At 38.6% G+C, this 26,060-nt stretch overlaps 1 protein-coding gene across 2 annotated transcripts in view; it reads right to left on the reverse strand.

The window, feature by feature from the left end:
• Nost (Nostrin) overlaps positions 1-26,060 on the reverse strand; it is a 90,256-nt gene that overhangs the window by 930 nt on the left and 63,266 nt on the right. For both annotated transcript variants that reach the window (XM_065233631.1, XM_065233632.1), the window contains exons 3-7: positions 10,209-10,651; positions 693-1,302; positions 508-618; positions 212-427; positions 44-149 (exon numbers count right to left, since the gene is read on the reverse strand). In XM_065233631.1, coding sequence (XP_065089703.1) covers positions 44-149; positions 212-427; positions 508-618; positions 693-1,302; positions 10,209-10,651 — 1,486 coding nt within the window. The remainder of the gene's footprint in view (positions 1-43; positions 150-211; positions 428-507; positions 619-692; positions 1,303-10,208; positions 10,652-26,060) is intronic.

The following is a 26,060-nucleotide window of genomic DNA, read 5'->3' on the forward strand; positions in this document are numbered from 1 at the left end:
TAATGGTACGGTTGACTTCAACAAGAGCTAACTGAGGACATACCAAAGTCCGAATCTGGCTGATTGGACACGCCGTCCGCGACGCCGCGATCCCAGAATGGACCGTGCTCATTAGGTGAGGTGGTCGGTTTACTGGATTTGTTCAAGTTCTGCTGGAATGAGATCAGTTAGTAGAAATGGGCATCGTGAGGCCATCCCAAATGAAACTTACACAATGATCCTCCTCCGGCCGGCCATACTTCTGTGCCATGTGCTTGATCAACGTGTCGTTCTTGATGTCAACGCAGTCGCGTTCCCCACCAATATCAGACCCGGAACCACCTCCGTTCGTACTCGAAACCTGCCCATCATCCTCGTCCTCTTCGTTCTTCAACCAGAGCGGTACTTTCAGCACACTCGTCTGCAGCCCTGTTCGATCCCGTGTTATCTACGGCGAGACCATTCAAGGAAAATGTTTACCCCTATAATTTTCTGGGAGTGCCAAGCGGCGATAAATAAAAATTATACCTGTATATGCTGCGCTAGCGGATGACTCGACCGAGGCTTGTGATCCAACTCAAACAGTGCCGACTGCAGCTTGTACCTAGCACCCTCCAAGTATGTTAGCATTGATCTTATCTGTAAGTATACACAAAAATATTCGTTCAGACAACACCGCCTTAGTAATTTGCTGGGGTAATGATCCAACTCACATGATACAACTTATCCGCAATGTTCTGATTGCCCTCTACATTCGGTTCGAAGGTTTGCGAGAATCCCTTCAGACTGTTTCTCGACCTTCGTTCCCGGTCTAGATCCTGGCGGATCAGCTGTAGCAGTTTGACCAGCGATTGCTTTCTCCTTTCCCTGTTCATTGCCAGCGTCGTGTGTTCACAGTAAAAGTCCGGCAGAAGCTGCTCGCTCGGTCCCTCCGTTGCCCGTCGGATGTTCTTCAGAACGTCCAAATCCTTCTGGACGTTGCACAACTGTACCTGAGGACCGAGCCGATCGGCCACCTTCGACAGCATCGGGTTCATGTCGGACGCCAGGCGGAAGTAACTGGAGACGTAGTTCTTGAAGTGACTTAGCCGTTGATTTTCCAGCGATTGGAGCATCGAGGAGCCCCGCAGGACGCACATCTCCCAATCGACACGAGCTCGCTCGGCCCGGATGCAGAGGGTGTAGTATTCGACGTCCGCCTTCTTGACGGCATCTTCGGCCTTCTTGCGTTTGGTGTCTAGCTTGGAGCTGTCCTTTTCGGAGGATTTGGATTCCTTGTCGATGGCTTTGTGCAGTATGCCCAGCGATGGCGAACGTTGGAGTCTGAAAATGGAGAAGAGGCCATTGGTAAGTTATTCTCGTGCAAGGATTAGTATTTGTAGGTCTTCGATATACTCTCTAATAATTTGGAAGAATTTATGATCAACCTGATATGATGAGAGAATATTCAAAGGATTTAATTTCAAATCCAAAAAAAAAATCAAGGTTGAGGGAATTGATATCTTTTGAATCGATTTTTTTGTAGAAAGCAAACTCAAATCATTTTTCAAGAGCATGAGCATGAGCATTGACGACCATACATTTCAGTAGTTGCTACTCCGTGATTGACCAGATTTAGCGACATTTGCACAAAGAACCATATGAATGGAGCTTGGGACTAGCGTACAAAATCAGGAGAATCCATATTTTTGAGGTCAATAACGGCGCCGGCCACGTCCTTACGGTCATCGGGGAGGGAAAGGATTGTTATTTCAACAACCGTTGCTGCTAGAGACCGAGTATACCTCTGCATCTCCACGGTTGTCACGGGAAGGAAGTTTTTTTAGTGGGAAGGGTAAGTTAGATCTGGATTCATAATGGGAAGTGATGCGATCTTTTAAAGCCTGTCAACTCAGTAATGTAAAGAAGTTTGGGTTTTAACCCACGATCTTCTGCTCGGTAAGCAAAAACGGTCGCTCTAAGGCCACCGTGCCCCTTACATGATGATAGATAAACTCAGTAATGTAATGAGGCTTGGGTTTACATTACCAGCAAACTTAAATCATTTTTCAAGATTCTAAATATTGAACATACTCTTTCTGAACTTTGAATGAACTCAAAGGAGATTTACGAAGATCCACTCGATTATAATAAAGAAATTATACAGATTTTTGTCAGTCAGATACAGATTAAAAAGATTGTTTACCGTGAAAATACAGATTGAAATTTGGCAAAACTGGCCAGTCTTTCCAATGAATGTGCACTAGACTGATGCAAAATTTGAAATTTTCGCTCCACAGTGCTCAAACGGTTCCAAATTGGGCCCTCATTAGCCTCCCAAAACTTGAATTCATTTAGTGAAAAACTGACTTGGCACAAACCATTTGAAGTTTATATGGAAATTACTATGGGAAAACAACACTTTTTGTTCATTGTCTTCTAGCCTTTTTACATATTGTACTTTTAACAAATTCTATTGCTATTCTTATGGGAATTTTTATCAGCTACAACTTTGCAGAAAATCGTTTTTCAGCCAAACGTCAAATTAAATAGTTATTAATTGTTTAAGAGATTAATAATTTTATGGCAAGATTAAGCAACTGTATTGTGGGCAACACTGTATTATGCAGTGTGACATAGTAGCCATGATTTTGGTCCTCTATTCTACGCGCCATAAACACCAATGTTGCCTGCTGAACAGTTGATTGAGCATAATCATAAGACATCAGTGACTTGAATCATTACTAACTTTTGTTTCTTATATTTGATCGAAAAGTGGTCTTCAACAAAGTTGTAGCTGAGAAAATTTTCTACAAGTTCAGCTATCATTTTCTAAAGTAAAGTGGGGGCGACCCCGGCGTAGTGGTTAACATCCATACCTCTCACGCCAAAGTCACGAGTTCAAATCTCACCCCCGGACAAGTCACGACCCAAGAGTGTTAAAGTGACTATAAAAAAAAAAAAAAAAAAAAAAAAAAAAAAAAAAAAAAAAAAAAAAAAAAAAAAAAAATAATATTCTAAAGTAGAGTGAACTGGTGAATGTTGAGATAGATATGAACCGAAATTATGGTTTCTCCATAGTAATTCCCATATAAACTACAAAAGGTTTGTGCCAAGTCAGTTTCTCACTAAATGAGTTCAAATTTCGGGAGGCTAATCAGGGCCCAATTTGGATCTGTTTGAGCACTGTGGAGCGAAAATTTCAAATTTTGCATCAGTCTTATGTGCACCCTGGAGCGCAGTCAGGTATATCTTCAATGTGAAAACTCTACTGTGCGAAAATTTATATATTAATTTATATTGAGTGACTTATGAGCGATCAAAGTGAAAATAAGCCAAAAAGCATTTTTTCACAAAAGTCATTTGGGACGGGACCTGTGTTGAGCAAATTAGCTAACTTTCTGCACAGAAACTACTGCGGCATACAGAAATCAGGGCTGGTAGCAGGTCACTTTTTAGTTGTTTAGTCAATATTTTCCAGTCAGTTACTAAAATTCCCTTTTTCACAAAAAAAAAGCGAGTAAAGGTCCGAACGCAATGGTAGCGGAAAAGCCCGATCTTAGTAAACCTACATGTCGGGTAGGAAAGAAGATAAAACCAAGTTGACTCTGGTTAGAGCACCCGCACCAATGCGTTGCTATTCGGGCTGCTAGTTTGACAACTTATGCCATTACTATTTTAGTTAGCAACTTATTTACGCACCGGTCGTTGCTATTACGATTGTAAATTTACGTTTTCGGCTTTCGCACCGATAGTTGCTAAACTTATCGTCGAACTTCGAACTGAAATTGATCACAGAGTTTCGTGATTGTTTTTTTTTCGACAATATTGATATACCTAACCACGAAGACTGAACATTGAAGATAAAGATCCAACTACAGACCCAGGTACTCAAGAAACGGTCCTCCGGAAAATCCGAATAGTACAGAGATTTTTTTAAATCTCTTGTTGTGATGCTACATGACTGAATTTGAATCTCGGACCAGCATGCGCACACTGGTGGTCACGAAACTGTCCTCTGGGAGCTCCGGAACATCCATAAAAGTGGTCAATTCGTAGAAATGATCGAAATATCGATCTTTGTATGCATAAAGGCATTTTCGTATGCCCATCTGGATTACTAAATATTTTCGCTTGTGAATGTATAAAGCTCGGTTGGTCGAATTTAATACGGTAGATCTGTTAACATCAGAAAAAATTGAAACCTTTAAGATTTCAAGATTTAAGTTCTGATTGATAGAAATGTGGGGAAGTTAAAAGATCTTCAAAAGTAAATTTCGACAGCGCTAGGGAAATCTAATAGATTTCAGCATAATTTACTTCAGCGAAGATCAAGAGCTTCAGGGCAGTTCCATTAAATTCAGGAAAATGAACTTTGGGTAAGTTCTGAAAACGTTAGGGCAGTTCCATGAATATCAGGAAAACTGTGAGAACTTGAGGGACGTTCCTAAAACTTTAGGTTCGTTTCTAGAACTTTATGACAGTTCCATTTATTTCAGTAAAATAGAGGAACCATCAAGAAGTTCAAAAAATTTAAGTTTCCTTAAATCTTCGGAACTTCTTTAAAAAAAAAAACTTCAGGAAATGAACTTAAAAACATTAAGAAAGCTACACAGAAGATCTATGTTTAAAGGGAAGTTTAAAGATCTTTTGGTTCTGAACAATTTCAGGAACATCATCAGGAGAACATAAGGGAAGTATCGTAAGCTTCAGGAAACAATAGAGATCTTCAGGAGAGTCTGAGGAATGAAAAAAAAGTACTGAGAATTTCAGGAAGTTTTATAGGCAAACTGCGGGAACAAAAGGGAAGTTTCGAAAATTTCTGGAAATTTTGGTGCACTTCAGGCAAATTTCAGAATTTTCAAAGTGGTTCCAAAAACTTCAGGAAACTGCAGGAACTTTTAAGAAAATTTGAGAAATTCAGGGATATCCAGCGAACTTTACAGAAGTCAAAATAATTTTAGAGATGTGGAGAGTAAACTTGAGGAAAATTGACATTTTAAAGAAATTCCAAGTACCTCAAAGAAGTTAGACTAGATGGCTTTAGGGCCTTTCAGACATGTTAACTTCATAGCTTCGTGAAATCCAAGAAATTCCAGACTTTCAGGGAAGTTCGAATATTCCGGTCAACTCCATAAACTTCAGAAAAACTTCGAGATTTTTTTTGAAAGTTCTATTTAGTTCAGGGTAATACCAAGAACTTCAATAGAAATGAGAATACTTCAGGAATGCTTCGAGAGCAGAAGGACTCATCAGAGAAACAAGAAGAGTTCAACTAATTTCAAGGAAATTGAACAATGTTTAAGAAGTTCCAAGTAACTCAGGGAATTTCCGAAACTTCATCAAAGTACCAAGACCTTTATTTAAATTTCAGAAACATAAGAGATGTTACATGAGCATCAGGAAAATGTAAGATCATTTTAAGGGAGTTCCATGGTTTTCAATGCAGTTTAAAGAACTGCAAAAAAAAAGAATGCAGGAACTTCAGCGACGATCAGATTATGTTCAAGAAAATCGCGAGATCTTTTAAAATGTTCAGAAATTTTCAAGAGCGTCTAGAGACCTTCAGAGAAGTATATAGATTTTTTGGTAGTTTCATTATATTTTGGGAAGTTCTTGGAACTTCGTAGATGATTAGAGATCTTCATATCAGTTTCATTTATTTAAGGAAAATTAAAAAAAAATGAAGGGTTGTGTCCTAGACACGACCGCAGTATGACGTAGAACCTATCTATCTATCTCTATCTATGATGCATGGTATATGCATTTAGGTTAACATCCGACGTCCCTCCTTTTTTACATATTTTGCAGGAGTAATACATCCGAAGTCCCTCCTTTTTTTACATATTCTGCATAAAGAATGCTTTCTAAGAACCACAACTGACAGGATTTCCCTCCATTTTATTGTGAATGGGGGCGAGGCAGAACGTTTCTTTTGTGCAGAATATGGAAACAAGGATGAACTTTGGATGTTAATATAATTTCATATATAGAGGTACCAGATATGTTTTACAGTCAGTTGTGTGTTATTCACCAACATAATATCATCGAATATGTCTTTCAAGCAATTCTTTTTTCTCAAATTTGAAAGTTTTGGTGCGGGAAGAAATTAAGGGAAAAACTTCTGTTTTTACTAATAATTGTGGTTTGTTTAAAATTTATTTCCCGGAAAAAAAGTGATCGTCAAAGTCCATGTCGTTTTCGGGTTATTGTTGGGGGGAGAAGTTGTTGTGAAGGGGGGGTTTAAATACATTGCTTTTCCTCATTCCCCATTGTATCGCATTCCTCATTGTAGTCACGCCGTGATCCCCCTTTAGCCGCCGCCTGCAGCAAGCAGGACCAGGTGCCACGCCGTTCGAAGCGGCAATGAGCAAAAGCACGACAGCGGCGATGTTTTATATCTTTTCAGGTTCAAGAAAAACGACGTGCAACCGAACCTGTTAGGATTTCCCGCCATTTTTTATGAATGGGGCGGAGCAAAAAGTTTCTTTTGTGCAGAATATGTAAAAAAGGATGGACTTTGGATGTTAATATAATTGCATATAAAGAGGTACCAGATATGTTTTACAGTCAGTTATTGGTAATTCATCGAGTGTATGCCTCCTGTTAAGCAATTTTTTTTGAAAATGTTGGCTCTGCATGTAAAAAAATAATTGTTTATACATAATTGTGGTTTGTTTAAAATTTATTTCCCGGAAAAAAATTATCGTCAAAGTTCATGTCTTTTTCCGGTTATGTTAAGGGGGAGGGGGTGCAACCAAGTGGTATTCGTTTATGATGACTGGGTTTGGGAAAATGTCGTGAAAACAGTGATAAAATTATCATTTGTACATTTTCAAAAGTATAATTACAGAAAAATTGGAAAAATATTTATTTCAGTGGGTTCGTAATGTAATATCCTATCGATTGGCGTATTTGGATTTTAATTTTATCTGTAAATGACAATGTTACAAGCGTTCAAAACCTAACACTCCTTCACCACACATATTTTTTGATTTGCACCCCAGTATAGTCGACAAAGACGTAGTTCTACGTCAAAAAAGTTGGTGCAGATTAACGCCAAGTTCAGTCAAAAGTTGATATTACGTTACATAAGCTATCTTGTTATGACATATCACTTATAATAGTCATTTAGTGTGATGATTGATATCATTAAGAAATAAATTGTGTAGTACGTACGCAGTAAAAGTTGTGAGTGTAAAACGCTGTCCAGACTGGAGAGTTATAACATGTTATAACGGTTGTCAAATAATTGCAACACAGAAACCACCATCAAGATAGCGCTATAACATGTTGTAACTCTGTAGTATGAACGTACTATAACATACCTATGTCACACTGCAGAATACAGTTGCCCACAAAACAGCTGCTTGATCATGACATAAGATTATCAGACTCTTAAACAATTAATAACTATTGAAATTGACGTTTGACTGAAAATCGATCTTGTGCAAAGTTGAAGCTGAGAAAGTTTCCTGTAGAACTTTTTAACAGAGCAATATGGAAAAAGGCTAAAACTCAATGGACAAATAGTTTGGTTTTCCCATAGTAATTTCCATATAAATTTCAAATGTGCAAATTGTGCCAAGTCAGTTACTCAACAAATTAGTTCAACTTTTGGGAGGCTAATCAGGATCCGGTTTGGAACCATTTGATCACTGTGGAGCGGAAATTTTAAAATTTGCATCTGTCTAATGCTCATGGGTTGTGAGAAGTGAAGCACCGAATAGTGTTATTCAGTCAGGTAATTGGCGTTTATACCGAAATGCTAACTGATATTTTTCCATTTTTCTCCGAACAAATTTTGATACTGCGATGCTTGATATTCGGCCTATGTATTCAGTCAAATATTCAATGCATCACTTGCTGTGAGTTTGTAACATTTCTCGAAGTGGGTCGCAATCAACGATAGACTGCCCAAGTAACATTTTAAGTTTTATAAAATACTACAAAGCAACTATAAAACAACATTGATAAAACCCTGGTCAAGGCTATGTTGTCTTTAATGCATCCACCAAAACCTCATTAAGACTAGAATATGTCTAGTTGGCCCACCCTGGAGAAGGTTCTGAAGGGTGTATTCTCGAAGCTCTTCAAGATTGATTTACTGCAAAAGGTTGTATGACGAACGCATTGAGAACCATTTGAAAGCTACAATAAAAGCTATTTAGCAACAATAAAAACCCTTTCCGAGCCATTTCCCCTAGCCGCATGCTGAATCCACTAGGAAAGCATCAATCAAGATAGAAAAGGATTTATGAATCCGATGTTATCAAAATTAGTAAAATACAAACTGATGGTATAAAAATCTTGTAGAACATCCAAATTTATTACAATTACAATATTTCTCATTAAGTGGCCTTGTTTTAAGTGCCATATTAAATTTTGTGTGAAATGTACGTGAAAACATCGAAAAAATTAAGTCCGCCCTCGTAAAACGTCGATTTAACTAATTATTTAACATTAAAAAAAAAATATATTCTTGGCCGAGATTTTTTTTTATTATTTTCGCATTTAAATGTTTACTAAATTTCCCAAAATATAGTTGTATCCAAGGAAATATTAATTGAAAATCGAAGATTGTAAAACAAGCAAACTAATTGTAACATGGCGGTGGCATAAAAGTTGATTTTCATGGGTCATTTGTGAAAAAGTTGTTTTGCTTTCAAGAATTCCTTAATAAATTAATAAGGTTTTAAAATGGCTTTTATGAAGATAACTTGCAGGCTGAATTGTATTTATCTAAAGCCATTTTTTTGATCCTAACCCGTTCAGATTTATGGCAGCATTTATGGAGGCAAAGTTGCCTGCAAAAAGTTAAACGTCAAAGTTTGTTTATCTTTCGATAGTTGCGCTGTGGGATCCAGGGTTTTCTTCCAGACGGTTTTCTCTCGATAGATTGGGAGCAGTTACTCAGATAGTTTGCGATACTGTTTTACAACAGTTCGCATTTTGAACAGCTGGAAGCGCAATCGTTCCCGAAAAAGATCCCCTTCTTCCGGATGGTTACAGAAGTGCACCATCCAACGATGCAGGGATGTACACTTGAATGAAATTTTCGAAGAGTTGATTCTTTCGCCGAATAAAGTTGCTGCTATGGATCGGAAACCAGCTAATCTCCGCTAACTAACAGTTTCAGTGGTTTGCTGTAGGTTGTTATTTCGATTGTCATCTATTCGCAAGATCTGGAGAAGGCTGGTATGTTTTTCAACTGTCGATAATGTTTTATGAATTCGAGGGCCACGCTCACTTTACTCTTCTCCGCCAGATGGTCAGTCATTGATGGTGTGCTGGTTCTTTTAAAGAGGTAAATTTTGCTGAAATCGACTTGAATGTTTCATCCTACCGTCTATCCTTCGAGATTTCCTTGTCATAAATTTGGCATTTATTAACTATGAGGAACCATCTTTTAAGCTCAATCTGTAAACAGAGTAATTGTGGGGTTAATGATGCACTTTAAAAAGCCTAAAAAGCAACAATAAATGCTTTTTGCTCTAATGCAAAACCTAATGGTTTTATGGTTGCATTTATAATGATAGAACACGTTTATAAAGTATTTCATCAAGACATTAATAAACAATTGCTAATGACGTTTATGCTTGAATTACAGAACAGTTTTAAGGAGGGATTGAAAACTGTTTTAAATTTATTTTTAAAACAATACAGTTTTTGACTTTCTTGCCAGACTATAAAAGGTTTTTTAAACAGCAAAAAGCTAAATTACTAAACAGGAATGTTTTACACTTAGAAATGCTATATTCAAACTAAATGGATTGTTCATTGCCGTTATAAAACCATCATAAATCAGAGTGGATGCCAAATGGTTACTGAATTGTTACTTGGGTGGAACCATATCTTTTTGATCAATAACTGTCACTTTCTTATTCTTATTTTAGACACTATGGTCACTACTATTATATCACATACCTACTACCAGCCCTGAGAAATTCGAGAACATTGCTGAAAATGGGACAGCCTAGTGTCCACGTTGACGTTGTATTGAACCCCTTCCCGTGGACACGCGAGGACTTTTCCATACCCCTCTCCCCTAAGTTCCCCCGGTGGTATATGAACGGCTCTCATGCAATGATCACCATAATTAGAGTTCACGGCTCCTGTTAACGAATTTAGGAACGGTTTTTAATCCCTGTCGTTATCCTCTATAGAATAGAGGGATCCTCCTCAAAATGGATTACATATCTGATAGTTGTAAATTTCCTTAGCACATTATAAATGGTATGAATACTCACTTCACATCCAGCATCGCATCCTGCAGCTTCTCGTTTTCCCGAGCTGCAGCATGCGAGCCCTTCTTGGCCTTCAGCTCGGCAGCCCTCCACTCGGCCAGTATCCTCGCCGATTTGTCCACACTGTTCTCGATCGCCTTCCGGGCCTTGTGCTGGTTCTCCAGGACGCTCTTGAGTGGCTTGACCAACTCGTCGGCCAGCGAGTTGGAAAACTGCCGGTGGATCTCCCCTCGGCTTTCGATCTCCGTGGAAACCGCTCGCCACGATTCGGCGATCGTACCCGGCAAATCGCGGCACGCTTTGTTCAGCTTGCTGGCTATCTTCGACAGTGATTTCGCATAGATCTGTTCGATCTCCGTACGCTCCTGCAGGATTGCGATGAGATCCTTGCCAAAATCGCCGCCCTGTTTGACGAACCGGCGGATCTCTTCGAAGCCATTCTGGCCCTAAAAAAGGAGAAGGAAAAGAAAAAGGGAAAATTGCATAAGAAAATTGCACCCACTTATGTGTAACCGTTGTCACGATGGTTGGTTGCCGACGCCGCCCCTGGACTTCATCGTTATCACGTTCGCCATGGATAAATATATATTTCTTTTTTCCAACGACGTGCCTATGCCACTTGGCACCCGCAAGTCAAGTTCAATAACATCGGGAACCAGTCAGTTGTAGCAAAAACAAAACCCTCAATCGGATGTCTCATATTTCAATCTTAATATGCTACTGCTGCTGCCTACCTTAACCGGGACACACCTTGTATGCCATCAACTATTGTGTGTTTGCATGTTGACTTTGAACATCTCTCTTAAGGGGCGCGATTGTAATGTGAATGGGCTTGGGCTTGCGTAAAAGAATGAATGGGGAAAGATGATCATCGTCGTCATGGAAGCAAAAGCAAGAGTGCTCATTTCATGCTTACTGTATACAGACCGGTTGATGTTGTGGTTGTTGTCGTTGAACCGAACTAATAATGCTTGAGTGACAATCACTAATTTGCAGTTCGTTGAAACAGCTATCGAAGCTGCCCGCGATTATTACGGTTATTATTGGAATTTCTTCACCAGGGGCGATGCAATGGAGGTAGCATAGCTTTGGTTAATTCACTGCCGTGGGTGGTTCCGTGTGCTTTTGCTCAATTATCGCATTTGCAACACATGTCGGTAATAAGCACTTCTGTTTGAGGTGTGGAAGAAGGTATGTAACACGAGTCGATGAATCTATTTGTGCACATTCCTTCTTTTTCAGGCATTTGATTCTCAGAGATTGATGTGTAGGAAGAGTCAAAACTCTACCAGGAATACCGGGAAATTCGGGAAGGAGTGGGGAATTTTAAAAATAAACCGGGAAAACGATTTTGCATTGGACAGAATTTTCAAACCTACTACAGTCAACTCTTCACAACTCGATGTCCACTAACTCGATATCGAGTTATAGAACCATAGTAAAAAATATTCCATGGCTACTGTGATAGCGATTTTGTGTGGGATTGTTATTCTATAACCCGATAGTCCCTTCAATATTAAGTTGTAGAGAGTTCACTTTACATTAATCAACCTAAATAGGTACTGTATTATCCCTTCCAGAAAGTAAAGCTTAATTAATTTAAATGTAAACAACATTATGAACTTTCCATCGCTCATCAGGTTCCTCTAGGTCTCATAAATTGATTATTTTATCACCGACAATCCTCAGATATAGACTCAATAAAACAAGATAAATAATACCAAACCAGCAGCGCCAAAGCATCACTGACTGCAATTGAAAGTGATTCGATTATTTCCTTTTTCCGCAGATTGCAACTTAACTAGTTTTTGCCTCATCGTGTTTGAGTGCGCTCAAACTCACTCGTGCTTGTCCGCCCGGGGGCCACATGCGCTACCCGTGTTTGATGTTGTTTAAAAACACAATCGGACACAATTTTCCTCGCACTAACAGATTTTCCCGTTTTACCTGTTGTCGTATGCATTTACAGCAAATCCATCTTCTGCGTCTTTCGGTCGATTATTGATTTTTTCTTCCTTTCCGATTGACCACCTTACCCGTTTAATGAGACATCTGAAGTGAAACCGGTCGTATCAACCGCGCGCCCGGCCCGTATTAGAGTCATCATTATCAACGGTCTGAGGAGCTCAGGAAGCTCGGGATTGGCTTTTCATCTGAACCTTTCTAAATGGATATAATAAATTTCATTACATATTAGTTGTCCCCTCATCGGTCGCTGGCTTTCAATCGCCATAACCGTTTATAATCGTTTTTCCTGCTGACCAACTTGTCATCGGGCCACAGGCCCCGGAGTGGTTCCAAACCATCAATCGTCACTGTAAATTGATTTTTGGACTTCCTGCCGTTTCTAAGTGATTTGTTATGTTTTCCACAATTAGTTACGTCGTAGATCATAACTTCGCCACTGCAGGAGGACAATTTTGCTGCACCGCAACTCTGATAGATAAGTTCAGCTCTATCAATCATTTCCTTCACTGGAGGCGCTTGCATATAGGAATGTTTCCAAACGAAAGGCGGCAATGATTATCAATCTACTTATGCCGCCTTCGACGCCAACCTGCATCGAAAGCGTCCATTTTCTAATCGTTAGGGATTGGAAGGTGGGCTTTCTTAGAAGAAGCATTATGTTAGCAGCGTATATATTCGACATACGATGGTGATTGTTAATGAGTTTTGACTGGAAAGCGAAAGTGATCGCTTCGGAAGGCAGTTTAATGATTCAATTTTTATAATGATTTTGTAAGACTTCACATTGGAAAAAAATAAAAAATTAACTTCGCACGGACACTTTTTTGGGAACATGCCGATCAATTCTATAGAGGAAGACGGATATAACTCGTGAATCAAAATAATTGTTTATACAAAAAGTTCAAAAATGTGTTCAAAAGTAACAGCTTCTATGGTTTTTGTTAATATTTACATCATGTAATGTATGATGTACATCATGAAACTCCCCTAAGAATTTCTTTGGAATCCTTTTGAAAATATTCTCAAAATTTAAATCAAAACTCTCCTCGGGAATCCTAGTGCAGGTAGGACTCGATTCTCCGGGGGTTTGATTATCCGGAGAAAATTACTCTATTATCCGGAGCAATATTTTTGTTATAGCATTGGATTTGAGTAAGTAAAACAAGAAGCGTAGGGTAAATGGAACAACCATTGATGCATTTTAACTATTTTGAGCCAATTTGTGCTTGGTGGAGAAATACAAAGTGATGCAGAAATCACTAGCGTGCACAAGAATCTTTTTAAGGAGGGGAAATTTTTTTCTATGCTGCATTCAATCTGGGGATGGGGAGTACTCCAAAGTGCGTGACAGCCAATGGAATGGATCGTAGTTAGCCACCAACTGGGTGGCACACTTTCCGCTCCTTCCGAATGTCCACGAAGTGGTCGGCCACCTTTGCTAAGTATGCGCACAATATCGATTAAATGTTCCATTATATAGCGATTTTGTAGCCGCTTTGCCTCACCTAGCAGCAATCATACCTCTTTTTTTGGTGGTCCAATTCTTCGTCGATACCCTTCCTGATTTTGAAATTCTTCCTCGCGTCCAAACTATCAACATGGGTATCACTGCGATTGTGTTTGCCCAGCAACTCGGTCGCTTTCTTCCAATTTCCGAACCCTGTAGCAATCGCTGTAATAATGTTTTGCGTCATGCTCTTTTTTGCAGGTTAAAAATATGAACCAAAGAAAATATATTCTTCAAGGTACTGGTATCATCTTTTATTCAGTTACCTTTCTGAAATGTTGTGCATTACGTTTTTGTATATTTTGAAGGCATCGTTACAGTTATTTTTGAGTATTTCAAGGTTTTGTTTGCCCTTATATGCTGTTGTAGTTACACTTTACTATTACCGTTGCGAGTACGTAGAAATTGGTCATTTTCAGCGAAAGTTGTAGCTCTACTTTTTTTTAAATTTTGACCTAAATTCCAAGGCTTTAGGTTTAGGATCATTAAAAAGGTTTAAAAAATATGTAACGATTGGAACAAAAGCGAGTACATGATTGTTAACGGAATTACGACTTGTGCATGTCAACCCTGCCCCAAGTACCGCCAGTCGGGGTGACACGAAATGATGCCGAACATTCAACATGTTTTAAAGATGATACAAAGGAAAATTCCGCATTTATTGCAACGCACATAAACAGCTGTAACTTTTTAACCACGGTAACAAATGACTTGAAATTTTCAGAGAAGATTCTAAGACGAATTCTTAGTAAGACAACAACAGACCAAGGTTCAATGGCAAACTAATACCCACTTTTCAATTAGGGAATCCAAGAGCTGTCTTTAAAATTTATACAGTTGCGAAAAAGTCCATCCTCAGAATTTCTTGAGGGTCTTTTCGAAATTTTTAGAACTCTATGAGCTCTATTGAAATTCTTCTCAGATGTCCTCTGGAATTATTTTTAGAATGCTTCTTGCCTTTTACTCTGAACACGTTGGAACTGAAATTCCCTTAGAGTTTCAGAAGAATTTCCTCAGTATTATCCAGAAATTATTCCCGGAATGAGCTAGAAATTATCGGTACTCACTAGAAATTTTCCTCAAAATCCCTTTGGAATTTCACTCAAAATTTGATTTTCTCGGTATTCTTTTCAAAATTATCTTGGAACTATCTGCAAGATTCACTAAAAATTAATTATCAAAATTTTCTTGGAATACTCCCCAGAAATATTTTAGAACTGTTCTAAGAATTCTATATCCTTGAGGTTCTTCTCGGAATATTTTGAACTTTTTTTCTCTCAGAACACCTTGGAACTGAAATTTCCCTAAAGTTTCAGAAGAATTTCCTCTGTATTCTCCAGAAATTCTTCCCAGAATGAGCTTGAAATTTTCCTCAACATCCCTTTGGAATTTCACTCAAAATTTAATTTTCTCGGTATTCTTTTCGGAATTATCTTGGAACTATCTGCAGGATTCACTAGAAATTATTCGCAGAATATTCATGGAATTATCCCCAAAAATCTTTTCTTTTGGAACAGTCCTCAGAAGTTTAAGTTGCCCGTCCATTCACCAAAACGTGGTATTTTTTTTTTCAACCAGAAATGTTCAATAAAGCTTGCCCCTACATTCACCAGAACTGTGCAATTTTTACATCAGGAATTTTCAATTCAGCTTGCCCCTCCATGCAGCAGATTGTTGCAAATATTACTTGCCCTCAGGTAATTTTAGACCAGAAAATTTAAATTGACCAGAAGGATGTAAATTTTCCACCGTTAATAAAAATTGCTTCTCCAATCTTCTGATTCGTGCAGATTTCCTTTTTCCATTCTCTACCAGACAATTTCAATATAGCAGGCTTCTCCCATCATCAGAATGTTGCAGGTTTTCCTTATTTTCGGATTTTTCATCATACATTTTCAGTAAAGCAGCTTCCATCCAATCATCCGAATGGTGCAAATTTTAAACCAGAAATTATTATTAAAATTTGTTTCTCTATTCAGCAGAGGGATGCAATTTTAAGACCAACATTTTTTTTCCAAAAAGCTTGCCCATCCGTTCACCAGAACGGTGCAAATTTTCCACCAGAAATTTTAAATAAAACTTCATTTTAAATAAAACTTGTACCTTCATTTTCCATATCAGTGCAAGTTTTCCACCAGAAATTTTCTGTTCATTTTATTTATCAGAGCGATGCAAATTTTTCACCAAAATTTTGCAATAAATCATGGTCCTCCATTCACCAGAACGGTGCACCAAAAATTTTCAATGAAGTTTGTATCATGCACCTTTGTGGTGCAATTTTCAGAAATTTTAAGGTCAAATGTGCACCACCAAATGTTTAGCGTGATTCTATTTTTTCCACCAGAGTTATTCATTTTGATTAGTCCCTCCATGCACCACCACCTTGATGATATTTTTACACCAGAAATATTCAGTAAAAAGCTTTTGCTTCGATTTACCACCACGAAGGTAAATTTTTTCAACCTTAAATTTACCCTCTTCTTTTAATCTTCCATGAAAAACCTTGAAAAAAAAAATAACACCAAGATATTTTGTATGCACCACTGTGATGCAATTTTTTGACCAAAAAATGTCGTTGAGGTTTGTCCCTTTATGCACCTTTGTGCTGCAATTTTCAGGCACCATCTCAAAGAAATTGACGCAATAAAAGGTTTTCAGTGCCCTTATATTATGAAATGAAGTTATTTTACCTTCAAATCAAGTTATCAAGAAATCAAGTTATTTTATATTCTAATTTTGAAAATTTGAAAATAAAAATCTTATTTATAAAAGAGGGGGCAATTGCCCCACCTTGCCCCACCCTGTGCACGCCAGTATAAATATAAGATGACGAAGGCATCCTGAGGTGACCATACCATTCATCCTGAGCTTTGTGAAGGACCATACCAGGTGACTCGTTGAAAATTTGATTTAAATTGTTTTAAAGTTTAAGATTTTTAGAACAAAACTTGGTCAACCAGATGCCAAGAAACAAAGATCTTTGACCACCTGATGGTCTTTGGAAAATTTTCGGAGTCACCTTACATCATGAGAGAATATCTGAGATATTTGATTTGAATTGATCAACAGTTTGAGATCTTCAGTACAATAGTACCTGATCAACCAAACCTTAAGCGGAGCCTCACTCCAGCAGGCCTGGGTTCAATCCCAGTCGGCGCCGCCGGGATGTTCTGAGGCTTAACATCTCTGATGACGCCTTCCTTCGCAAGGGAAGTAAAGCCGGTGGTCCTCGGTTCATGAGTTGATGAGTCGATAGGTAGGATCCAGGTGTGGGAGCTGCCTCCTTGGCGTGGGTAGCATTGGTGCTCAGATCGACGGAAAACAAATCAAGGAAAAAAACCGGTCTCGAAAACATCCAGACGACTTTATGGAGATCTTAAAACACTTGAAGGACTTTGGAATAATTTCTTAGCTGCCGTGTTTCATATGAGAGAAAATCTGAGAGATGCAATATGGATTACATGAATACATGGATATCTTTAGGATGATACCTGATCAATCTGAAATCTTGGAAAAACGATCCTGAGTGTTTCAAGGTGATCTCTTATCACTTAGGGTTATTTTAAATTTCTTCCAAACTTTCTAGAAATCTTCTCCGAACACCCTTTCAGAATCCACGTAATACTTTCCTCAGCATTATTTAAGCAGTATGCTTAAAATTCAATTTCCTTTGGATTATTCTGGGAACTCTTTATAGAATTCATTTGGAACTATCCTCAGGCATCCTTTGAAATTATCCCAGAATTATTTTGGGAATATCCGCAGAATTCGATACCTATGGGATTCTGCTCGTAATCTTCTTAGAACTCACTTAAGATTCTCTTTACAATTTCTTAAAATTATTCTCAGAATTCTAATTGAACTCTCCTTTGAGCTATTTGGAATACTCATTCGAATAGCACGTGGAATCCTTTTTTTCAATTGTCATTACAAAAAAAAAATCTCAGAGCTCTCCTTCGAATTCCCCAGAGTCACAGCCAGAGTTCTTCTCGCAATTAACTTGGAATTCTTCTCGGCACTGATGGTGTAGTCGTAAGCGTGACCCAAAAAGGCCTGGGTTCGATCTGCCCTTTTCTATTGCGTTTAGGCGCCATGGCGGCAGTAAACCGTTTCGGGCTACAAAATGGTGAGTTGAAAACCTGAAAGGTCCGGTCCTCACAAGTCCCGACCTCACGGCTCCACGAGTCATATGATTACAAACGACTACCAGCTGAAACATGGACACAGCTGGGTGGGGTAGCCTGGGCAATGTTGTCAATCTGACAATAGCAAAGTGAGGAGATGCGAAGCGAAAACTGGCGCGGTAAACCTATAGCACGGCGGTTGAGGAAATGCTTCGCCTCCGATAAGAAATGCTCTTCTCCGAAAGCTACACCTAAGATGGCCGTCCCATCAGGGAATAGGAGACCTTAGGCCAACCATCTACAACAAGGCCAAGACGAGAAGGAAGATGGTTATCAGTTAGGTAAGTTACTTCATCATCAAAGGTAAGTCACCGTATCAGTGTTGGCAAAAACACCAATCAAATAATATTTTTCCGCTCTCATACGCTCTCAATATCACGCGTGATATTGGATCAAAATATCATGCTTGATATTGATTTTACAAGCTCCTTTGATATTGCGAGACTATTCACAGCATGCAAAAATCAAGCTGAGAGTTGACTCGACACAAAAATGATTCCGTTGCACATCGTTTTCTTAGAAGGAGAAAGCATAGTTTGTTATCTCTTTTTAATCTTCACCGATGGCAGACACGAAGGGACTGCTGCAAGCCGCTATGGAAGTTTCGGTTGCATTCGGGTGTAAAGAAAAAATCATTCAACTCAATCTCACCACAGTTTGGTGAGATTTGCAGTTGGTGAGTTTTGTTTGCTTGATTTTTGTCTACGAAAATCAAGCGTGATCTTGGGCGTTGGTGTGATTTGATTTTTTGAAATTTTTTCCAAACTGCACCGTATCACAGAATGATAGCATATGCATATAAAACATTTTATTATATATGAACCAATAAATGATGGGAAAGGGAGGGATCACAAGGGCACTCAATTGAAGCGATTTGGATGGGGAGAGCAAAATTGTCAACTCCCTGTTATTAACATCTCGTGGAAAAAGGGCTGGCTCTTCTCCACACTCACTGGGGTATCCTTCTGTCGGACGGCTCGTTTTTTGACCAATTGTATGATCATGTGGCTGGAAGGAGATTCTCTATCATCCCGTGGAGGTTTATAGGTGAATTACCTATCGATCTACCAAAACCGTTTTTGACCCTTCATACAGTGACATGCTGAGGACAATCAGAGGTTATTAAGCTTGATCAAATCAAACAGTGAGGAGCGTCCACTGCTATCGGACTTAGTTTCCGTTCTACAATGAGTGGTAGACAATTATCATACATATCATACATGGCGGCAGTAAATCGTTTCTCCAAATCGACTTCCAAGCAGATTACTATAAAAATCTGAAGGATCGAAGAGGAATTTTTCAAATCGATATCCAAGTAGGATTACCTCGGGTAGGGTCCAAACAAGAATCGAAGAGGAATAAGAGTCTAATAAGGTAGAAAATTTTCATGTATATTGAGCACTTAAAAGTGCTGTTTAAAATTGTTGTAGCTTTAGGTAGCAATAACACTTCCTTCAACAAAAATTAAATGCTTCTAGATGCGGACTCGATTTGTTTTGTTTTAATATTAATATTTTAATATTTGTTTTTTTTTTAATATGAATTTCGATGAAAAATTGAGAAATAAATATAAATCGTCCTCCCTTCGAAAAAAAAATCTGGAGCTTGAAACAGATTCAAAACGCATGAACTGGACTAGATTTTCTGCATAAATCACTTTTAAGAACGTGTAAGAGTATTTTAATGAAAATTCCAAAGAAATTTCGAGGAGATTTTAGAAAAAAATAATAGATAACACCAAGGTAGTTCAGAGAACATTTGCATGGGAGCTTTGGGGAGAAATCTAAGAACCGAAGACAACATATCAAGAAGACTGGCAACTCTTCCATTATCTCATACGACCGCTATGAGACCGACACAATCGCGTCATCTACCGCGCAAAGGTAAATGCTTCGAACGAATTTGATAGCAAAGATTACAACCTCAGAAGAAAGGTTTGTGTACTTGCTCATTTTTCTATGATCGAGCGCAGCGCTACTGTATCTGTCGCTTGGATTATGGCAGAGTTGACAGCCTTCTTGATTTGACGTCTTTGCTAGAAATCTAAGTCAATTATATGTGAGTTCAGAGTAGAATTTATAAAAAAAGTTCAGAGGAAAATTCCATGACGATTGTGAGGAAAGTTCGAGGATTCGCGAAAAATATCAAGGAAATCGATCCCAGAGAAGTTCTGAGAAGAGTTTTAAGAGCTTTCCGAGGGCATTACGAGAAGAATTTTTTAATAATTCTAAGACGTTTTCCAAGTGAATTTTCTGAAGAATTCAGAGGATATTCTGATAAAAATTTCAAAACAATTCTTAGGTGAATCGCATGGAAATCTAAGGATAATTTAGGCGAATTTGAAATAGAGTTAGTGAACTCTTGGAATAATCATCAAAATTACGAAGAGAATCTTAGGATGAAATCCATGATATTTTATTGGAGTTTTCTGGCTTGCTATAAAGAAATTAAGGAAATTCCAGAGAGAATCTCAAACTTATTTGAGAGGAATTCTCGGAAAGAGCTATGTGAAGAGGAATGATTCTAAAAGCAATTCTTGAAAACAGTCAAATAAAATCCTATAAATTTTTCTGAACGGAGTTTTAAGGTAGTTAAAACATACACGAATTTGGAAGACCGACACACGCAAAAAGATTCAAATCCAGGAAAAAATCTGCTGTTTTTGTAATGACTAATTTAACCTAATGATCCCTTTGGCTAAAACGTATTTGGTATGCTTAGTTTAAATGTTAATCTCAATCGGAAGAAATCCAAAATTTCGGGAAAAACCTCCAATTAATCCACTTTTGGTGAAATATGAACCTTATTCTTCTTAGTCTTCTCGTTCTTCTTCTTAAATGCCACCAAAAGTGCTCATTTGATGTGATTTAATAGATGAATTCTGATATGAAATTGGATATCGCATGATGTTTTTTAACCCAAATCAGAAAAAAAAATCCCGCGGTTTCTAAAAAATGGCCAGATGACTTCAAATTACTACCGTTGATGGACTGGATTTTGAAATCTCATTTCATTTGAGGTGTCACGATCAACGAATCAAAAATATCTCCAAATGACAAAATGACAAGCGATCAACGAATCGAATGATAACACTATGTCAGAAATGGAATGCAATAATGATATAATCTTCTTCGACACAGCGCACTCGGGACGGTAGAAGTAAACGAGCAAATTGTTGGCAAGCGGCTTCATGAAGCCGTTTGTCCCCGGTTTATGAGTTGATGGGTCGATAGGTAAGGTCCAGGTGTGGGAGTTGCATTGGTGCTCAACACGGAAAACAAGATCGACGAAAAACAAATCAAGGAGAAAAAAATTATCGTAATCACATTCATATAACTCGAAGCGTTTTAAACGGAATGTCCACGCATCTTCTCACCGCTGTGGATTAAATAAATGCTTCGTTGTTCGTTGTTTAAATATTTTTATTTGAACTCGAGTCATTCCCAACACGCACGTTCTATTTTACTCAAAATAGAGTAACTTCTGTTCAGTTTCGTATTTTCATGCTAAATGTCAAAACCTGAGTAACACTAAATAAAAAAAAAAGTGAGTAACTTCTACTCTGTTTGTCTTAAATTAATTCTTACTCACTTTGGAGTAATCGCACACAAATTTCACTCATCGTTTTTTGAATACAGAAAAATGAAAATAGACGCTATTTGATTATTGTGCTTGATAGGGATTGGGTTGTTGTTGGGTTGAATCTGTATGCAAATTTTCAAGGATTATTCCCAGCCACCGGAACTGACAAGTGATTGATTGATGAATGATTGAAGGTCAAGAGAAGGAGGGAAATAATAGCTTATGTGAGGGAAAGTGATCGTTGGCAATACAATAGTGAGTTGTGCAAAGCAGAGATGTAATAGATTGGTGAAATTGATGACATAAATACGCTAAGGATGGTATGCTGATGAAGGAAGCCGTGGGTAAAAAGTGTATATAGAAGAAGAGTAGTTGATAAAATTACCAACATAGGAGAAAATTCGGTAAGATCCTTCCATTGCATTATTTTATGATTCTTCAATATTGTACAAATATTTACACATTACACATAACTACACATAGTAGCTCGGAGCGTTTGATACGGAATGTCCACGCATCCTTTCACCCCTGTAGATTCAAGAAATGTTCCCATTCATTTCCAAGAATCATCTTTGCAGCAAATACAACGCAGTAGGCCTGGCCGTATTGATGTTTATATCAAATCTCAGATATCCGGAGCACTTTGAGATTTGGGCGTAATTGCTTTTGTAAACAAACACGTCTATCGCTGATTTCTCGCGAATAAAAGAACAATCTCACGAACAAACTATACCAAATGATATAGGAACTATTATTCTACCTGTTAGTGTTGTTTTTTTTTTATATTCGCTAGAAATCGACAAATGATGTGTTTGTTTACAAAAGCAATTACGCCCGAATTTCGAAGTTCTCCGGAATATGCTGTAACCATCAATTAGACAAGAAAAATGATTAGACCTCATCTAACCTAAAAAAATTCCAGGATGCCTTCTCGTACTGGCTGCGTTTGTATTAGATTAGATTAGACAAATTTCACTCACCGTGTTTTGTCAAAGACTCGCAAACTATTCATTTTCGTTCCTTGCGTCCTGTTTACACTGGATTTTCAAAAATTTAATAGGTATCTCGGAAATGTTGAGATTAAAATGCATTTGTAAATCGCAGTAGGCCATTTTGATGTTTGTGTCATTTCTCAGTTATGCTAAAAACAACATCGTTGCAACAACTTGGAGGCGAACCAGCCTAAGGCTGAAAGCCTCCTAAATAAAGCTAAATAATAATAATAATAATCGTTGCAACATTGGCAATTAAAAATAACTAGGCGTTATCTAACTTAATAATTTTCCAGAATGTTTTCTCGTACTGTTATTTCACAAAACTTGATCAGTGGTTGTCATATTAAGACCACATTGGCTACTCCCGAACATGTGCCGGATGTCGCCGGGGAAGCGGCCAACATCTTTTTTTTTCTTTATTATGGAGACTTTCAGCCTTTATCTGGTTCGTCTCTTTAATGCAACCATCTTCTTATTTTAATCAAAACCATCAATTACATGATAATTCAAAAATAAGATCATAAGACATTATGTCACCACATTGGCTACACCTGAACATGTTGTGGGTGCTCTCGGGGATGTGGCCAGAATCTGACGCTAACCGAAACCCTTCATGAAATCACATGAGAGTTGAAAAACATTATCATTGGCGGTCATGTTGCGTACCTAAGTGCACATAGTTAAAAAAAATAATGCTTATAAAAATGATTGCGCTGAAACGCTTCAATTGAAGATCCATGTCTGTAATGAACAGCTGTTCTAGAGGTGAGAAGAAAACAGCTCGGTACTTAATTGACGTTTATTTACCCATCATCACTTACAAACGCATCTTCTATGCTCGATCGTTTGATGCTTACCTATGAAGAGAACGAGAGAAAAGAGAAAAATGCTCATTTAGTACTATACGCTTTAACAACCTACTACATCTAATAACTTTAATGGCGAGGTGGCGAGCTCAATAATCCAGCCCCGTTCAATAAGTAGCACATTTTATAAGTGGCTGAGCGGTAGGTATTATCTTTGGCACGCGCTTTTCGCAAAGCGGCGCCATCAGCCGCCTCTTAGTCAATTATAGTATAAGATAATGGTTACAGACACTCTTGAACTCTGGTGCAGAAAGCAGAAGAGACCGCCTCCATCGTCATCCGGAGCAACTATGTTGTTTTTCGTTATTTTTACTGTGTAGTGTAATAATTTAAAACACATTGCGCCGTTGAATATTTCCTGTCCGTAATAAACTAGATTGAAATGTGGACCACAGCGGCAGTGCAATCGGTTGCTATCCGAGAAAAACCAGATGGCGTTGCATATGTGTAGATTTAGCGGCACTTGATCTTTAGGATTCGCTCGTCGTCTCGTCTCGACTCTTGGATATAGCAATTGGACAGGTCGAGCGAGCCCCTTGCGGGTTTAACTTTAAATCGGTTGGGGGTGGTCGGATTTTAAGGATTTAATGTTTTCCATTACTTTTGGTTCTAATCCAAGTGATCGGGAGTTTAAATATAAGTTTCTGTATTTACATTTCTTGTGTAAAAATAAACCTCCAGTAGACTAACTTTATGCAGAGAGCAGAGAGATAATTTTCTAGGACACCACATTTGATTCACTCGTTGACAGTTACGCAGTGCCATCCATTTCGCAAAATTTCGCACGTAAGTTTTGACCTGTTTCGACCATCCCCATAATCCTCTAAATCTGTGAAGATCGTTGCATTTATGCAAATTAATCCAACCAAGCTATGAAATATTTCTGTTGCGGCTAGAGAAAAAAAAGGCAGGCATTAAACAAACCCCGAGAAAGGTTGCGGTCGTCCGTCGCGTCGCGCAGCAAACCGCTAAGCTCAGCTCAATGTCGTTCAAGGTAAAATATGCGACCTCCTCGCACACCCCGCACTTCCTACCCTCGCGCAGTGTGTCTGTTTTTATCGAGTTGTTTATATTTACTTTTTTGCGAACCTCCAGAGCGAACGGTCGGTCGGTCGGTCGGTGGTGGAGTGAACTTTACGCGAACACGAGAAGTTTTGGGGGAAGCTAGGCGGTCAGAGTATATAGCAGCTGGACCAACCAAGACGACCGACGAGTCGATGTATAAATGTGTTTATGAATTTTAAATGCTATTTCGCACACTGCGTGCGTTTGTTGCAGGTGCAGGGGTAGGAAACAGGGATTGTGAAAGCCCAGCAAGAGTCGTAGACACCGTGAGGTGAACTCGAAATCGGCGTAACCAAAAGTGGGTCTTGGGAGATAGAGAGATGGTTGAATTGCGGAAGACTGTTTGCAGATGGAACTGCAAGATAACTTTTGAAGAGGTGAGTCAATTAGGTAGATACTTAATTGATATTGGCAGACATGAGGGAGGCGGTGCACGTTTCAGGAAAATTTGAAAGGTAAGATGCTCGCATATTTCCGTACGTACGAGTATGCACAGGTGTCTGTTTTGGTCATCAATGGTTATAAATAAATTTCGAATAATCGGAACGTTTTGTCTCCCAATTTCGACGGGATTGAAAGTTGTCTTTTGGGTCGTTCTTGGAAGCATAAAAGTTATTTTCCTCGAAAAATAAAATGTGAGCTGAAAGGAGCTCAGCCATTTTTATCCGTTAATAATATATGAGAAAATCTCTTTCTAGGTCAAGCTTGTTCAATAGGGTTTTAATAATGCATCGTTGATTTGTTTTTCCTTCAAAAAATATGGCATTCAAGGGCCGTTGATGTATTTCAACATATTTCTCACTATTCATCGTAGTAAATTTATACCATAGTTGAAGTGCAGATCACACATAACCTGGCAAAGAGCGATATATGAACAATGTGCAAACAAATTCATTCGGCGAGCATCTCGAATCACAGAAGCAAATCTGTTTTGTGAGATGATACGAGCATAATATAATTCAATTCACACCTATCATCGAACCGCGATTCGAGTATAACAAACAAGCAGGAAGCAACGCTCACGTTGGCATGGATAGATTAATAACCATAAAGTGTTATGACAGTTTAGTTCATTTTCGCTCAAGTGCCCGCCTATCATCGAAGCAAGCGGCTCCCAAGCGCTCGCTTTATGCTTTTTTTTCTATCCCGCTCATACCTACTTGTGATCAGCTGCCGCTCGACCACATATGATCATCACAGATGATCGCTTCTTACTACAGCATGTTGCACTTGTCCGTCAGCGACAAACGACACTAATTTCATTACCAACTGCACTCACGGATGAACGGATTCGGTCGGGGGAAAAACTCGTAAAATAAGATTAATGGCTCTTCTCGCCGGGGTAAAAACTGCATCTCCCTTCTCGCTAGCGATCTCCCAAACGTCTCACTTTCATTCGAGCCGACTACTTAGTGCAGGAAAACGAAGGAACGATGTGTTCCAAACGGATCTAGATTTATGTATGCCCAAACACGAGTGCATCACAAGAAACCGTGAATGCGGGCCCGTCCGTGTGAGAAAAATGTGTTCACAAAGCCGACCTCACGTAAATAAGTAGTTCCGTTTTTACTATGAGATTTTAGCATATTTTTCTACCTTTTCAATCTCTGACGAATTATGCTTGCAAACTAATGGGAGGCTGTTGTCGTCTGCTTGGAGGATTGATTGATGGATGCCAATTTGGATGT

The sequence above is a fragment of the Ochlerotatus camptorhynchus genome, unplaced genomic scaffold, assembly GCF_037179485.1.
Source record: "Ochlerotatus camptorhynchus isolate MF236.1 unplaced genomic scaffold, CSIRO-AGI_Acam_v1.1 ptg000406l, whole genome shotgun sequence".
NCBI lineage: Eukaryota > Metazoa > Arthropoda > Insecta > Diptera > Culicidae > Ochlerotatus > Ochlerotatus camptorhynchus.